At 40.7% G+C, this 18,201-nt stretch overlaps 1 protein-coding gene across 6 annotated transcripts in view; it reads left to right on the top strand.

The window, feature by feature from the left end:
- PLCE1 (phospholipase C epsilon 1) overlaps positions 1-18,201 on the top strand; it is a 311,658-nt gene that overhangs the window by 249,424 nt on the left and 44,033 nt on the right. For 5 of the 6 annotated variants that reach the window (XR_014248798.1, XM_082406420.1, XM_082406416.1 and 2 more), the window contains 10 exons: positions 1,835-2,017; positions 2,930-3,047; positions 3,804-3,960; positions 7,016-7,138; positions 7,230-7,366; positions 9,490-9,728; positions 11,218-11,279; positions 11,651-11,816; positions 15,101-15,208; positions 16,642-16,758. Coding sequence is in view for 5 of the 6 variants with exons in the window: in XM_082406420.1 (XP_082262546.1) it covers positions 1,835-2,017; positions 2,930-3,047; positions 3,804-3,960; positions 7,016-7,138; positions 7,230-7,366; positions 9,490-9,728; positions 11,218-11,279; positions 11,651-11,816; positions 15,101-15,208; positions 16,642-16,758 (1,410 nt within the window). In the remaining variant the exon portion in view is untranslated. The remainder of the gene's footprint in view (positions 1-1,834; positions 2,018-2,929; positions 3,048-3,803; positions 3,961-7,015; positions 7,139-7,229; positions 7,367-9,489; positions 9,729-11,217; positions 11,280-11,650; positions 11,817-15,100; positions 15,209-16,641; positions 16,759-18,201) is intronic. The other variant, XM_082406419.1, reaches the window with a different exon arrangement.

Consider the following 18,201-nt stretch of genomic DNA (forward strand, 5'->3'; position numbering starts at 1 on the left):
CCAGGAACAGAAATTCTGACTGGCTTATTTGGATCCTGTACCAACCATTGATCAAGGGAGGATGTTCCTCTTTGATTTATAGACCCAAGACTATATCTAGTGAAAAAGAGATCAAAACAATTGGGGTATGGTTAGAGAAAAGAGTAATGATCCATAAGCAGGCATAAATCACAGATATCCACGACAAAAGGTCACTACAAGGTTTCATCACATGTCATTCAAAAGATCAAGTATCCAAGTTACTCAGCATGCTGGGATCCATAACAGGATGCAGGAAGTGGGAGGTCACAACTCAAGTCATAAAATCAGATAGTCATTGAACATTAGGATGAAGGAGCAAGTGCGCGCGCACGTGCACACACGTAAAGCCTCTATTATTTGCATATTATCTATAACAAAGCAAAATCTATTTACAAGCACTTCTTTGGAATTGCAAAGGAGGACTAACCTTAAAAATTTGCAGAAAGTAAAGATAGTAAATGGAAATTAATTTTAAGAGGTACCTTTTCTACAACCTGTGAAATATCATCAGTATTGTTTTTAATTCATATGTGACCTGTTTGTAGTTTTATTAACTGACTTTCCTGACTTATAAGGAGAATTGTTGACCACTGATCATTAATCAGGAGGGATTACTCATTCATTAATCAGTAGGGATTAATGAATCCCTACTGATACTCTATGCATGTTACACAGAGTTGCCTTGCAAGCAGCAGCTATTGTAAACCATCACCTACCCACTGAGTATGTTTTCGCTGCTCACAACATCATAATATGCATGGTACTCTGAGTCCCCTGGGCTCTCTGTCCTTGGATATCAGTCACTCAAGAGGATGGCAGCTCCATTTCTCATGCTTTTTCTTCCTTCTCCATCCATTAGCCAAAAAGGGTTGTTTTGTTTTGCGCATATTCCATTCTTTTTTTTTTAATTAATTAATTTATTTATTTATTTATTTTTGGCTGTGTTGGGTCTTCGTTTCTGTGCGAGGGCTTGTGGCAAGCGGGGGCCACTCTTCATCGCGGTGCGCGGGCCTCTCACTATCGCGGCCTCTCTTGTTGCGGAGCACAGGCTCCAGACGCGCAGGCTCAGTAGTTGTGGCTCACGGGCCTAGTTGCTCCGTGGCATGTGGGATCTTCCCAGACCAGGGCTCGAACCCGTGTCCCCTGCATTGGCAGGCAGATTCTCAACCACTGCGCCACCAGGGAAGCCCCTCCATTCTTAATATCAGTGGTGTGCACCTCGTTTTATTAAAAGATTATCCAACAAAGAAAAAAAAAAAAGGAGGATGGCAGCTCAACTACTCAAGGTGCTCCCAGAGCCCTCCAAAGTGAATTTTGTGTACTCCACCTACTCTGACTTCAAGTCAGACTGTCCCAAGCATCAAACTAGGTGAAAATACACTGGAGTGATGCAATAGCAAATAGAACTTGATTTTACTTAAATAGATTCATACACACATGTATACCCTCCAGCTCCTCCAAAGGCCAGATCTGCAAAGTACATCTTAATGAATTTGCCTGCAGTGATAATTCTGGAACATAACCTCTGAAACTGGGAAGGGAAATTGTTTTGTTAATCCCAGGTGAACGTGGCCCTATTAAAGCACATCACTGGAACTCAGCAGGGCGTGACCAGGACAACAGAGGACATGATGAAATCCCCAACAGAGAGTTCTGACAGTTAGAAAGCAGAGCCACTTACGTGGCCAGATGGTTATTCTTCGGTGACAGCCTATTCTCCTCCACCTCTGGGAATTTACTGGAAGCTGTTAATATATTTACTTCCCCATTGCTCGCTCTTTCCTTATGTGTTCAGAATGTGGTTCTTTTACAGGAGGATGGACGATATGAAGGCCCAACTTTGGCTCACGCTGTGGAGTTGTTTGGCGGCAGACGATGGAGTACTCGAAACCCCAGTCCCGGGACATCAGCAAAGAGTGCTGAGAAGCCCAGCGTGCAGAGAAACAACACCTTGGGTATAAGCACCACCAAGAAAAAGAAGAAAATCCTTATGAGGGTAGAGTTTATTTATTAAGCATTAACCCCAGTATTCCAGGACCACTGTATGGTCTACATCACCATAAACTACCTTAGCTCATTTGGCTTGGGGACAAGATGAGGTGGAAAACAAATGAAACACAAGAGCTTACCAAGCACCTCCTGGATGCCAGGCCCAGTGATAGGAACTGAGTCAACACCAGGGAAAAGTCAAGGTCCATAGAGGGACACAGAGATGTTAACAAACACAGTGAGATCTAAATAAGAGTCACTGTCAAGCTGTCTGCAAAGTGCTGTGGGAGCAGAGAGAAGGAAAATATGGGGCTGAATGGCAGTTGCCAGGGGGTAAGGGGAAGGAGAAAAGGGGAGCTGTTCAAAGAGTATAGAGTTTCAGTTTTGCAAGATGAGAAAGTTCTAGAGATCTGTTGCACAACAAGGTACAAATAGTTAACACTACTATACACTTAAAAATGGTTAAGATGGTAAATTTTATGTTTTGTTTTTTACCATGATAAATATATATATGTATCACTATATATTATATATTACATTATTTATATTCTCACTGTAACATGATAATATATGTTCTTCATGGTTAACTAGAAGAAATCCCAGTCTTTGCATACAGGAGGCCTAAGACATATGTTGATGCCTAAGTTGAACTTTGTCTGCTTCATAACTCTGTCTCTACACAGATTCCAAGGGTCTTATTCCTCCTCTTTTCACCCTCCCCAGAGGAGTGCTGCATTTTAGTGAAGAACAAAAATATAACATGAGAATAGTTGGTCAGCCTTCACATAGGTCTTTACTATTTTTGTCAGGTGGAGGTGGTATTGAAGGTGGGTCAGTGAGAAAATAGGGACCCACCTGAACTAAGCAGTGATGGGAGAGAAATACAGAATGAGAAACGATGTGAGTTTTGTGTTCCCAGGGTGAGAGTGGAGAGGCCACCGACGACGAGATGGCCACCCGCAAAGCCAAAACGCACAAAGAGTGTCGGAGTCGGAGTGGTTCTGATCCTCAAGACGTTAATGAACAAGAAGAATCAGGTAAAGCAGCGTCTTTACGTCTGAGAATTTTTAATGGGAAAATATATGCATTTGGTTTTAAATTGTGATTTAAATATTGTGGGCATTCTTAACAAAACTCTTTATCACATTAAATATACTTACCTTTGTGTTTCACTAGATGATGGAACCCAAGAGGTATTTCTGCAAATACAAGTTTGCAAATACCAGTGTAATTAAGAAGAAAATTCTCATTAAATAACTTGCCATTATTGACAAGGAATATTAGATATAAAAGATACAGTTTGATAGATTAGACCAGTGATTCTTATCCCCTGGCTGGATATCAGAGCTTTTAAAAAATATCTGGATGCCACACCCCAGCCCAACTGATTCAGACACTCTCTGTCTGGGACCTGGACATCTAAGCACTTTTTAAGTTCCCCAGATGATTTTTATTTTTTAATTTTTACCATTTACTCATTATTTGTTTATTTATTTATTTGGCCGTACAGCATGCGGGATCTTAGTTCCCCAACCAGGGACCGAACCCATGCCCCCAGCAGTGGAAGCACAGAGCCCTAACCACTAGACCACCAGCGAAGTCCTACTCCCCAGATGATTCTGATGTGTAGCCAGGACTGAGAACCTACCAGAATATTTTGATGCTTCTTGTACATTAATTACCTTCATGGATTGATTTCCTCAGACGTTCAGAAGCATCTTTGGTTTTCATTTGATTTCTGAGGGCAAGTATAATCGGAGTCATTGTCTCTTTTCTGTCTTTCACCCTCACAGAGGCGAACGCCATCACAAGCCCTCCTAACCCTCTCCCTTCCAGAAGAGCCCACTCTTTGACCACGGCTGGGTCCCCTAACTTGGCTGCCGGGACGTCATCTCCCATCAGGCCAGTGTCCTCCCCTGTGCTGTCTTCTTCAAACAAGAGCCCGTCCAGGTGGGGCCTTAACATGATAAAACAGAAGGACCCTTCACATCCTTCAGGTTGTGTAGAAGGGCATCCTCTCCCAGTGCTCTACGGAAAGACTATCTCTAATTTCGTCTTAACAATCACATTAAAACTGAAAACCCCCAATTTTTTTAAAGCTCCTAATTTTCTTGATTTTGTATTCCTACCTTCTCATATTACTATAACTGCTTCTCATTTTTTGACAGACCAACCCTTCAAAGGTCAATAGCAGTAACAAAATCCGAGCTGTGAGTCTCTAAATCTGCACTGATATAGCAGCTGCTAGCCACAGGGAAAAAATGTTAAGTGGCTATTTAAATTCTAATTTTAATTAATTAAAATTAAATAAAATTTCAAATTCAGTCCCTCAGTCATGCTAGCCACATTAAAAGTGTTCCATAGCTACCAGTGGCTGGTGTCTACTGTACTGAACAGTGCAGATAAAGAACATTTCTATCATTGCAGAAAGTTTTATTGGCGAGCACTGCTCTAAACAAAGAATAAATTAAGTTTTAATGTAAGCAGCTTGACCCTTTGCTAATAGGTGAAATATATTTCGGACTCTTCTCATGTATGAGATATACACATCTAGAGAATTTAATGTCTTACGGCAAGTTAGATAGGTTTAGCTAGTATTAGTGTAAATTATTTTGTAAGGTCCATGCAAATTACAGATTTGAAACAACAGCTACCCTCTCAGAAGAACTAATATTAAAATGAAAGTCTTTCAAAGGAATCAGAACGCCACATCATCTCCCTCAGCCCCCTACTAAAGTTTAAGAAATGCAAAGATTCCAGACAGAACCATGGTAAAACAGACATTCTTTACTTCGTCAAACAGAGGAATGGGAGGAGGAAGTGAGTCTGTACAGATATTGGCTTTGGAAACGGTAATTTTACACACGCGTGCGCACACACACACACAACACACACACACACACACACACACACCCCTCCTCCCCTCTTCCTCTCTTCCTGGGAAGCTTGCTACAGAAAAGAACCCTACAGTGACTCATCTTTTAAAGGGAAGCATCCTTTCACAATACGAATAATGAACATAATTTCTACACTTGATGAAACTGGGTTACAGGTACATGGGAGTTCTTTATACCACTCTTGTGAGGTTTGTAGGGGTTTTTTGGGTTTTTTTTTAATTTATTTATTTTATTTATTTATTATTTTTGCCTGCGTCGGGTCTTCGTTGCTGTGCTCAGGCTTTCTCTAGTTGCGGCGAGCAGGGGCTACTCTTCATTGCGGTGTGCAGGCTTCTCATTGCGGTGGCTTCTCTTGTTGCGGAGCACGGGCTCTAGGCGTGCGGGCTTCAGTAGTTGTGGCTCGCGGGCTCTAGAGCGCAGGCTCAGTAGTTGTGGGCACGGGCTTAGTTGCTCCGCGGCATGTGGGATCTTCCTGGACCAGGGCTCGAACCCGTGTCCCCTGCATTGGCAGGTGGATTCTTAACCACTGCGCCACAGGGGAAGCCCGGTTTGTAACAAAATTAAAGCTACAAAGAATCAGAATTCTTTACATTATATTTCAGCCTATACAGTATCCCGGGTAAATAAAATAGCCAGAGAACTTGGATTAAGTGGTCTTTCCCTTTATTTCAATCACTCATAAGCAGGAAAAGGAAGGACAAAGTAAAGGAGGAAAATCTTTTCAAAGAGGTAAAAGTAGAGGAACTACCATGCCAGATGCAAGATCAGAGGACCCTGCCATAGAAGGACAGGGGGCAGTGCCCACCAAGTATGCTAAACCAGACAGAGAAGACGAAACAGAAGAAGAAAAGTCAGCCTGAATGCTCTTCAAGGAGAGAGCAAGACTGAGCCCTAGGAAGGGAACAAGTGAACTGATAGAGTTTCCTAAAGTCAGACGGAGATGGGTGCCTACAGACAGAGGCTGAACCTGGAACCAGAAGGAAGGAAGGCAGGGAATGTACTTGTTTAAATGCAAATGATAAGCCATTTTGTTATCGGATTTTTTCCTCTTCCTGAACCTCCACCCTCTGTTTCCCATACCACATTGGCGATCAATAACCCAAGCCTACAAAGTACAATAAACCTATCCATTTGTATTACTCTTCCATTAATGGAGGTGACCTTCTGATGTCAACACAAAATAATTTTCCATGAATAAACACTATTGGCAAGACTGAGGACAAACTAGCTATTCATTACAGTATTCTCTCTACTTTCTTACATATTTGAAATATTTAGAAAGTAAAAAATAAGAGAAAAAAGCAAAAATGAAAAAAAAAAAAGATCCTAGTCATTGATTTGACCAAAAACCAGTCAAAACATTTCTCATACTCTCCTCTCAGGGAACCAGTATAGAAAATAAAAAAATATTGTGAAACAGCTAGACTGAATTTTTGACCCAGTTGACTGATATTTTTATGTTAAATAGATCCAGCCTTGGTAGGTGCAAATATAATTCTAGGCAGAGTTGGCTTCTTTCCATCCTTAATATTTTTGTTACTCACATTTTCCATTAACATTAAAAGCCCTTCCTTGTTTTCATCTAAGAACCGGTTAAGAAAGGAAAAAGAGAAGACATTGATACATTCAAGATTTTCTTCTTAAATGTGTTTCTATATTTTAGAATATAGGAAAGAACATGCGTAATCTTCCATAAGTCATGACTGAGTAATTTGGAGCTCTTTTTTAAAATGACTTTTCTTCAAAACCACTGAATTTTTGGAGTTTTTTTCTCCCATTGACCTGAGATTTCAAAGAACTGTTATGATTAGTAGAGGAATATTAACCTCAGCTTTGTGCCCTTATTAAATAAGCTATAAACATGAAGTGGTTTCAGTGTATAATGTTTTATTTCCTCCGATGCAATATGGATTAATTTTGAGAGAAATGAAAAGATGTATGTAATTAAAGGAATGCTTAGAAAGAAAAGAAAGAAAAGAAAAGAGCCTAAACCTTCAATGACTTGCAGTCCATGTTTTTGTTCATGTTGCTAATCAGAGAATGTCTCTTGGGGCAGAATGACAAAACTGGTCCCAGTTCTGCCCATTAAGGCCATGTCTTTGTTGCAGTGCTTGGAGCAGCAGCAGCTGGCATGGGCGCATCAAAGGAGGAATGAAGGGCTTTCAGAGCTTCATGGTTTCAGACAGCAGCATGAGTTTTGTGGAGTTTGTTGAACTGTTCAAATCATTCAGGTATGGCTGGATTTCTTCTTAGCCTTTCTTGTCTGACCCTAACCTTGTTATAACAATGCCAAAGGTGAGGTGTTCTCCATCCCACACCCAGTGTGAGGAGCCGCAAGGACCTGAAGGATCTCTTTGACATCTACGCCGTACCCTGCGACCGAGCCGGCTCCGAGGCGGCCCCCCTCTACACCAACCTGACCATTGACGAAAACACCAGCGGTCTTCAGCCTGACCTAGGTTTGTGCGAGATTTTAATAGTTCCCTTTGAGGCCTTTCTACCTAAAAATGAAAGTTCGAGATCCAATCACACAAGCCCTTAGCCTGTGTCCCACATGGCATGCTGCTACCTGGAGCATCGTGAAATGCTTAAAGAATTATCTTTCTAATGGAGGTGTCAGGGGAAAGGGTATCATTAGCATTTTGGACAAGGAAATTCATCACTGGGTGGGTCTGTCCATGGATTCCAGAATATTTCACCAATAGAGCCTCCCACTCATTCTGACAACTAAAAACCTTTCCCACTGATTTCCAAAAGTCCACGAGGTGTGTGGCATATCCCAGTTGGGAACCACCAGTCACTTCCATGCCTCCAGGTGGGTAGGTACTGAACCCCAGGGTGGAAGTTGTCTGCCCTTTGACAGGAGAGTTTTTCGTGACCTCAGCAGAGCACTCCTGTCTGAACATCCAGGACATTTTTCCTAATATGTGAACCAGAATGTCTAGTTCCTCGATCCCACTCACCACCACCACCATTACCATCACCACCCATTCATTTTAAGCCTATTATTTTTCTCTTCTGTTCTTGCTGGAAACTATAAACACTAAAAAGCAAAAAAAAAAAAAAAAACTGTCCTCTTTCATGCATTTGCTCTTTTAATTATTTTAAAATATATTGTCCTTATGCTAAAAATATTGACCTTTTTCAACTTTAGTCATAAATGGTCATAACTATGGACTAGCCCAGTAGTTACACTTTTTAAAAAATTAATAGACTTTATTTTTTAGAACAGTTTTAGGTTAACAGAAAAATGAGGGGAAAGTACAGAGAGTTCCCATATATCCTCCCCACACACACATACAGTTCCCTCCCTTAGTACTATCTTGTATTAGTGTGGTATATTTGTTACAGTTGAGCCAATATTAATATATTAACTGAAATCCATAATTTACATTAGTGTTCACTGTTTGTGTTGTACATTCTATGGGTTTTGACAAAAATATAATGACATGTATCTACCATTACAGTAGTATACAGAATAAATAGTTCCACTGCCCTAAAGATCCCCTGTGCTCCATCTTTTCATTGCTCCCACTCTCCTTCTGAACCCTGGCAACCACTGATCTTTTTCCTGTCTCCATAGTTTTGACTTTCCCAGAATGTCATATAGTTGGGATCATATAGAATGTAGCCTTTTCACACTAGCTCCTTTCACTGAGCAATATGCATTTAAGGTTTCTCGATGTCTTTTCATAGTTTGATAGGCCATTTCTTTTTATTGCTGAATAATATTTTGTTGTATGGATATTTGTCCTGTTGAAAGACATCTTGGTTGCTTCTAAGTTTTAGCAATTATGTATAAAGCTGCTATAAATATTTGGTGTGCAGGGTTTCTGTGGAGGTAAGTTTTCAGCTCACTTGGGTAGACCCCTAGGAATGCAGTTGCTGCATTATATGATAAGTCTGTGTTTAGCTCTGCAAGAAACTGACAGACTGTCCTCCAAGGTGGTTAGAATGAAAATGACTGGCCGTACCAAAATGGGTGCACATGTGGAGCAATCAGGGCATTGCTGGTGAAAATGTAAAATGGTGCAGCCACCTCAGAAGAGAATTTGGCAGTTTCTTACAAAACTAAACGTACTCTTACCGTATGATCCAGCAATTGTACTCCTTGGCCTTTACCCAAATAAGCTGAAAACTTATGTTCACACAGAAACCTGCACACAAATGTTTACAGTTACACTTTTAAAGTACAGAAAAAACTGTAATCTTAAGGGTACGTCTTCCATCTCTGCAAACATAAAGATGTAGAAGTAGCTAGTCTCAAAAGCCAAAGTCTGAATCTAGCCTGAAGTCCCCAAAGAAATTTACATTTAGCTTCCATCTAATACTGAAGCTTATGGGCTTTCAAAATCTTTGACCTCGATCTCTCTTAGTTTCTTTTATTTATTCATTGATTCATTTTTGTTTATTCCTTCAACTATGTGAAGCCAGGAAGAAGCACTGAGTTTGATGGCTTGTTTAGACAGATTAGTGAAGAGTTTCTCCAGCTTAATATTTCCACAACACCATTATCTCCAAAATGAACTTTATAAAAGATGCTGGCTAGCCTGTCCGTGTTCTGTGGGTGGTTCTGTTTCAGATTTGCTGACCAGAAATGTCTCCGATTTGGGGTTATTCATTAAGAGTAAACAGCAGCTGTCCGACAACCAGAGGCAGATATCTGATGCCATTGCTGCTGCAAGTATCGTGACAAATGGCACTGGGGTGGAGAGCACATCCCTGGGCGTATTTGGAGTTGGCATCCTCCAGCTCAATGACTTCCTAGTGAATTGCCAAGGAGAACACTACACTTACGATGAAATCCTCAGCATCATCCAGGTTTGTACCCATTTGGTGTGCAAGCAAATGTGTAAAGCCTCTAACTATGCTAATTATTTTCTGTAAACATTTACTCTTTCTATATTTCCTTCTAACACCTTTAAGTCTAGGGCCGAAATAGAGGGTTGGTTTTTGTGTTTGTTTTTAAATACCAAATATATGTGTTCTTATTTAACATATGATTAACATAGGTCCTAAGCCTTCTCTTACTCAGTGACTCCTGTAAGGAATCAGTACATGATTGCTTCTCGTAGTTCTAGCACATGCAGTAGAATTAGTAGTTAGGTTGTCAGCCACTTTGATTGTTTAACAAATGTTTATTAGCTTGTACTATGGACCTGGCTCTGTTCCAGGACCTGGAAATATAGTAGTTGCATTCTAGTGGGTGAGGCAGACAAAAAATGAATAAAAATATAAAGTAATTTCAGGTAATAATGGGTTCTGGAAAAATTGAGCAGAGTAAGGGATGGAGTGATGCAGGAGGGCTGAGAGGAGTAAGCAAAGGCCGCCGTGGGGAGGTGACACTTGGGCTGAGCCCTGAATGCATAAGCCATGTGAAGGTCTGAGGAAAGAGCATTCCAGACAGGGAGTAGCAAGCAGGAGCGAGCTTGGAGTCTGTGAGGAATAACAAATGCCAGAGGGACAATAGCTGACATGATTTCAGACAGGTGGGCAGGGGCCGAATCGTCCAGGCATTTTAGGCCATGGGAAGGAATTTGACTCGAGTCCATGTGAGATGGGAAGCTATTGGAAACTTTTGAGCAGGGCAGTAACATGATTTGATTTGTGTTTTTAAGAGGTCACTCTGGCCCCACTGGAGTATAAACTGTGCTAGGGAAGGAGGAGAGCGGAGAGACCGGGTAGGAAGCTGTCACAGTAACCCAGGCGAGAGGCGGTGATGGCTTCCGCTAGGGGGCGGCAGGAGATAGGGGGCGGCGAGATAGCTCCTTGGGGCTGCGCCACATGCCGCAGAATTAGTCTAGGTTTTCAGCCTGCCTTGTCAGCTGATTGGGAATCAGTGGACTAGCCGGCCAGCAACTGCACTTGATCACTGGCAACGCTAAAAATGTAAGGTTAAGATCACATGACTGTGCGCTCACTGTAATATGATGGCGCGCAAGCACTGTACGGAGGATTCTATGTGGATTCTCGCATTTCACCTCCCACCAACTCTATGGTAGCTGCCGTTACGATCCCCATCTTCACCTGGGTAAACCGATATCATTTGTTTTCATATAAATCAGTCTTATTCTTTTCTCCCACTCTCCTTTTTTCTCTTAAATAAATATGCTTCGTATAATAAAATCACACATAATTAATGTTTTCTTTTAGACTAAAAAACTACACCTTACCACTGCATAACTAAATTAGTTCAAATATTTGGTTTAGATGTTTCCTGATGAAAACAGAACAGTTTCAAAAAATGATGTGGTGGGTTTTCCCTTTAGTTTCCTTTACTTAAATAACACTCTTTTTGTATCCCTTGCAGAAGTTCGAGCCTAGTATCACTATGTGTCATCAGGGCCTAATGTCGTTTGAAGGATTTGCAAGGTAACTTTTAAAAAATCTTTGCCCATCATTTAAGAGCATACATTTTTCAAACAGACTTACAAATGCAGAGAACAAACTAGTGGTTACCAGTGGAGAGAGGGTTTGACAGAGGGACAAGACAGGGGAAGTGGATTAAGAGATACAAACTACAAGGTGTAAAATAAATATGATGCAAGGAAGTAATGTACAGCACAGGGAATATAGCCATTGTTTTATAATAACATTATATGGAGTATAATATATAAAAATACTGAATCACTATGTTGTATACCTGAAACTAATATAATATTGTAAGTCAACTATTGTTCATTTTTTTTAAAAAAGAGTATATATTTTTCCCATGCAATTCTAAGAAACTTTGTTTCCTCTAGGTTTCTGATGGATAAAGATAATTTTGCCTCGAAAAATGATGAGTCGCAGGAGAACATTAAAGAATTGCAATTGCCCCTCTCCTACTATTACATTGAATCTTCACACAATACCTACCTCACAGGCCATCAACTCAAAGGAGAATCCTCAGTAGAACTCTACAGCCAGGTACTGAGAATTTCACTTGGAATATGGTTTTCATTAAACCTTATTTACGTAACCCCCAAAGTCACAAAAACCTGACCCCAGACTCCTTTGAAGAACTTATACACTATTAATTGTGAAATGTGAGGAAACACGATGTGTGGGAAAACTGCCTATACATACAGTTGTTTTCTTTACTTCTTTTTGTTTCTTCCCCCCCCCCCATCTACACTTAACCTTTATTCTAGGCAAAATTTAAAAAGTAGTTGTTTGAGACTCATAGCTTTTAGATCCTGGTTAGTCTGACCTACCTCTACTAAAATTAGATTTTCCCATGGGAAAACTATCTAATTGCTTCACTAAATGCTAAATAAATCAATATATTGTAGTGGGAAAGCATAGCAGAAAATGCAACTGTCTGTGAAGTTATTCCCAAAATATTGTTTGTTTTGGTTTGCAATTTGTCAGAAAATTAATCTACCCCTATGGCAACCAACAAAAAACAATTTTACAGACTGCAGGCACTGTCCCTACACATTTAAATTCATGGGAATATTCTTGAAAACTCAGAAGGGTCTCCAGACTAGAAAAAGCACATCCTTTTGACCTAAACATCCAGCTCTCAATGATCCATATGTCTGTTGCTTCTGTTATATTTTCTGCAACATCCTTGTCTATGCTGCCTGTTTTCTGAACTCCCACAAGGTGAGTTAATTATGGGAGGAGCTAGCTACATCCAGGTGTGTGTGTGTGTGTGTGTGTGTGTGTGTGTGTTGGGGGGCGTCCAAGTGTTAAAATTATAATTGTATTGTTTACACAAACCCAGCAGACTTGAGCTTCCTTTATTCTGATATTAGTCTATATATTCCTCAAAGCATTGGTCAAACTTCTGTCCCAAAGCTTATCTGGTATGGAGCATGTATTTTATTTTATTTTATTTTTTAATAGAAATCCATTTTTAATTTATTTATTTTATTTTTGGCTGCATTGGGTCTTCGTTGCTGTGCGTGGGTTTTCTCTAGCTGTGTGGAGCGTGGGCTATTCTTCATTGCAGTGCTCAGGCTTCTCATTGTGATGGCTTCTTTGTTGAGGAGCACGGGCTCTAGGCGTGCGGGCTCAGTAGTTATGGCACACGGGCTCAGCAGCTGCGGCTCACGGGCTCTAGAGCGCAGGCTCAGTAGTTGTGGCACACGGGCTTGGTTGCTCCGCGTCATGTGGGATCTTCCCAGACCAGGGCTCGAACCCGTGTCCCCTGCATTGGCAGGCAGATTCTTAACCACTGCGCCACCAGGGCAGCCCTGGAGTATGTATTTTAAACTCTAAAATCTAAGGGGATTTTATTATGAAATGAAGATGTGTCCTTAGAGTAGTGATTTTCAAAATAAGAGTTCTGTCAAGGGGCCTCAGCTGCTGACACAGAAGAGCAGACAGTAACCACTGCCACTGAGGATTTGCTCTTTTATGTACTTTATATATTGGCCCTCCATTTGTACCGAGAATTCCAAGGTTAAAAGAAGTTTGAAATCCATTGTTCCAGAGGAAAGAAATGAAGTGTGTGTGTGTGTGTGTGTGTGTGTGTGTGTGTGTGTGTGTGTGTGTTTATCCCAGGAAAATAAACAGGGACCAATGTCCTAGCTTTAATTCCTACTGCATTTCCTTATTTGACATCAGGGAGGTTTTTTTTTTTACTCCTTAACATTACACCTCAAGTAGAGATTGTCACAGCCTTTGAATAAGGCACAGAAACCTCTCAAATAGACTCACAGATGTGATTAAACTTAGTATGAAGCTCCCTTTTATTTCATTTCTTACCACTCTCTGCTCTCTCTCAGCTCTCCCAGTTACCTCCCAAGATTACTGTATGGGTGATGAGAAGTGAGAAAAAGCCCTCTTCTCACCTGGAATTTCCAGCCCTGGTTCTCCTATTCTAACCATATGTGGAAGCCGTAATGTCATGCAGACATTGATAAGGACTTTTAGTCTTTTCATACTGAAAACCCATCTCATCTGCTGCTGGTCAGTGAACATTCTTCCCAGCGCGGCTCACTACAGAGATGAGGGAGCCTCACGTCCCACCTGTCGTATTACACAACAGTTTTCAGCCCAAAGCAACACACCTCTAGATACTCTAGTGCTGGCAGACACTGATAGCCTTGGGCTTCTTTGCCAAAGAATCAGTTAGCCCTGGGAAGATAGGTTACCTAGGAAAACTGGGTGCTGTATGCTGTGCAATGGCAAGAATCCAGCAAGTATCTCATATAAAAACATTAAAATAAGGGGGATTCCACTATCCAAGTTATGTTGCAGCAAGTCTAGTGGCCGCTAGCCCCCAGTACTGGACTGCTGTCACATGAAAATAGTTAGGTGGATTCTTAAATCAGAGAGTTGGCCCATTCACAGATATATCTGGCTTTGGCTGACCCTTTCAAAATGTGGTCATCTTTAAGATAGTCCACAAATACAGTCTATGGAGGAAGAAGTTGCTCCAAGCAAACGTTACAGAGATGCAACCCAAGCACATATATCAGGAGCTCTGCTTCCAGCTCTAGATCCAGAAAAGCAAATAGCTATCATCTCATCTAATTCACTGGTAGTGTTTCCTGGAGTTCTTTGCTGAGGAGGCTGTGAGATAACACATCAGAGCTTAGGGGGCAAGTATATTATGATTGATTACTGATGACTGCTATGGGTGTGGAGAGGGGACTTTATGGATTATTTGTCATCTCTGCTGTAGAGGCTGTTCTAGGATTAGATAGCAAGGCAAATCCTTGATAACTCCCTGCTTCTACTCTTCTCCCATGCTATATGTTCACAGCAAAGGTATTAGGTAGTGGCAGAATGTGGGTCTAAATAGAGGAGATTTTATTCTGATTGGATTTATATAAATGTTTGGCCAGTTCACTAAGGAATCAGTGGCCTCATTTCTTCATCAGTACCTGTGTCACCTCCACTGACATCTGCCCAGATAGAGTTATAGCCTGGCTGTCTCATTTCAGAATGCACCATGTGTAGGTCCCTTGAGGGACCAAAGTTGATGGGAAACTGGTCTTATGTTTTTGCTATCAAATTTTACCTTCCAATAGTATTCAGCTCTGGTAAGCACTCTTTCTACCTTAATCTATTCTCTCCCTTCCCCACCCCTAATAAATTGTGGCCTTCGGCCAACATGCAATATTTCTTTTCAATCTTAGGCCCTTCTGTTTTAGCCTGGAGAGTGAACACTGATATGTGGAAGCCTGTGCTGGGTTTAATTTGAGACTTTATCTCCATTTGCTCATCTGGGGTGGATTCATTCATTGATCCCACAGGTCCTCCTGCAAGGCTGTAGGAGTGTAGAGTTGGACTGCTGGGACGGAGATGATGGGATGCCCATCATTTATCATGGACACACCCTGACAACCAAGATCCCCTTCAAGGTAATGCTTCATAACTTTCTTTAAATCAGATCACAAAGAGTCATTATCTTCATTCATCATTTAAATGAATGACTCTTCCAAGTTATACCTTAGGTTGGGAGTTCTTATCCTCCGTCTTAAGGCTTCCCCAAATTGTGTAGGATGTGCACATGTTCATTTTCCTAGGAGTTGATCTAGAACTCTCCTTAGATTCTCATTTGACCAAAGTTTAGTAACCATTACCTTAAATTAGTTATCATGTAATAATATTGTTGAAATTTTTACATCATAAGATGATATATAAAAGGCAGGGTCTGTTCTCTTGCTGTAGGAATTAAAGGTCATTTCTCCCGGTGTCCTGCTGACAAAGGCCAACATCATGTGTCAGGAGATGATTAAATAACATTATGAAGTAATGAGAATTGATTCCACCTGGGGAGATTGGTCACCCAGGAAGACTGGTCTCACTGTATTATTATTTCAAATTCTAAGTAGTTTATTTGTTCATTGTGCAATTACTATCCTCATTCAGAGGGTCTTTGGCTGTAACATCATTTTTTTCTGAACCATGGCTGGGCTGGGAAGGAATTTTCTTATTTCTGTCTTGTATGTGAAGATGGTGGCTAAAATGCATTTTCTCTTTAACTCATTTTCCTATTCAGCCCTCTTAAAACTTTTTATACCCTATATTGAGGGAAGGAGGAGTTGATAACTGTGTTTACATACATACATAAATATATGTGATATATGTCTTATTGCCCCAAGTAGATTTGATTATAAACTCCTTGAAAGCAGGAAAGTATCTTACGCCTTATCTTTTTTTTTTTTTTAAAGGGAATGCTATTTATTTATTTATTTATTTATTTCATTATTTATGGCTGTGTTGGGTCTTCGTTTCTGTGCGAGGGCTTCCTCTAGTTGCGGCAAGCGGGGGCCACTCTTCATCGCGGTGCGCGGGCCTCTCACTATCGCGGCCTCTCTTGTTGCGGAGCACAGGCTCCAAACGCGCAGGCTCAGTAGTTGTGGCTCACGGGCCCAGTTGCTACGCGGCATGTGGGATCTTCCCAGACCAGGGCTTGAACCCGTGTCCCCTGCATTGGCAGGCAGACTCTCAACCACTGCGCCACCAGGGACGCCCTCGCCTTATCATTTTTGATTCTGTAACTAATACAGTGTCTTTTACTTATACTCAGTATATATATATATATAGTTAAATTCAGGATACTGATAGCTGTTCCTCATAGTATGTGAACAATACTCAATATGAATAGTTTAATGTGTTTATAGAAAATAGCCTGTTGCTTAACTTGAAAATACATTTGAAAAGATAAAAACCACTTTGGCCAGAGTCTTCTGCATAAACCATTTAGATGCTTTCTGTGGCTGTAAGTGCCTTGCCTTTTGACACCTTGGGCAGATATCTGAACTCTCATGTGCTGTTTTGGCTCTCATAGGAAGTGGTTGAAGCCATCGATCGCAGTGCCTTTATCAACTCCGACCTCCCCATCATCATATCGATTGAGAACCACTGTTCATTGCCTCAGCAACGAAAAATGGCAGAAATTTTCAAGGTAAGGTATCAGCTAAATGACGGGATGGTACCTTGGCCTTTGTCTTGTGACTGTTGTTGAGCTTAATTTGGGGCCACTGTGGACCACGCCACAGCTGGACCTCAGCTGTGAAGCACGTACAGTGAACGTCCCTCAGACCTGAGAAATGGGGATGCCCTGGGAGTTTGGGCTGTCTCTTGAGTGGTCCATCTTTTCAACTGGAGTGATAGAAGCACTGTTCTGTGGTCTCCTGAGCATTTCCAGAAAACCTTCAGAGATAACAAGAGACCAACTTTCCAACACTTTTGATACCACAAATCAGGGATGCCAGGATGTCACCTGTCAGTTGTATGTGGAAAAGCTGAAAATATCTCAGGGCAAATAAGTCAAATCTTCTTGTGGCCCAACTTCATATATGGAGATCCAAGGTGGCGAAGAGGTTAGACTGGCCAGAATAGTGCTGTTAACACTCAGCTCTTCCTTACGCAAGGGAACTATAATGCAGACAGATTTAAGGGCAAATACGCCATTATACTTCCCCCTTCCTCCACTGGTAGAGGCATTTATGGGAATATGGCTCTCAGTGGGAGGGAGGGGCATGGCTAGAGGGAAATGTCCCCCAATACTAATGTCAACAAAACTAATTAGCCTTTCATGTTGCCTTTTCTTTGCCATCATTTAGAATAATGGTCTCTAAACTTTTTTGATTGCATACCCCATCAGTAAAATATACCACGTATTCCTGTTGTGTGTGTATTGACTTATTCATAAATTATATACATATCCTACTTATTAACATATTTTATACATTAATTAAAACATGCAAAAATAGAATATAAAAGAGAGTAACATAGAAAGGATGAAGTAAAGAATAACTTTTAAATACTATTATTTATTAATGATACAAAAACCCTTTTGCTATTATAAAAAAAATTTTAAATAAACTTATTCTTTTATTATCTAAATTTTTAGTGGGAGTAATATGATTAACTACACTTCATTATTTTGGAAATTTTTGTGATCACTGACTTGGATGTCTGGTTTTAAGTTTAGTTTATTATTTCAATATTTGGCTTTAACAGCTATAGTAGCTGATAAAAATGCCTTACAAAGATACCTGTATCCAGATGGAAAAGGGGTGCCCTTAACTGCACTTGCCAAATCATGGTACTCATTTCTCAATTCCATTAATGAGGCAAAGGTTCTTATTGGAATTTGGCTAGACAATTTATATGTTTCCTGGTATCAATCTGCTTTTCTTATAAACTTATTGAAAAGGTGTTGCCTTTTATATTTTTAACAGATGAGTTCAGACTCCACTAAAATCCTTCATTTAGAGGATTTTTTTTTTCAAATTATTTATTTATTTTATTTATGGCTGTGTTGGGTCTTCGTTTCTGTGCGAGGGCTCTCTCCAGCCGCGGCAAGCGGGGGCCACCCTTCATCGCGGTGCGCAGGCCTCTC

This window comes from Balaenoptera borealis (assembly GCF_965194805.1).
Source record: "Balaenoptera borealis genome assembly, chromosome: 10".
Lineage (NCBI taxonomy): Eukaryota > Metazoa > Chordata > Mammalia > Artiodactyla > Balaenopteridae > Balaenoptera > Balaenoptera borealis.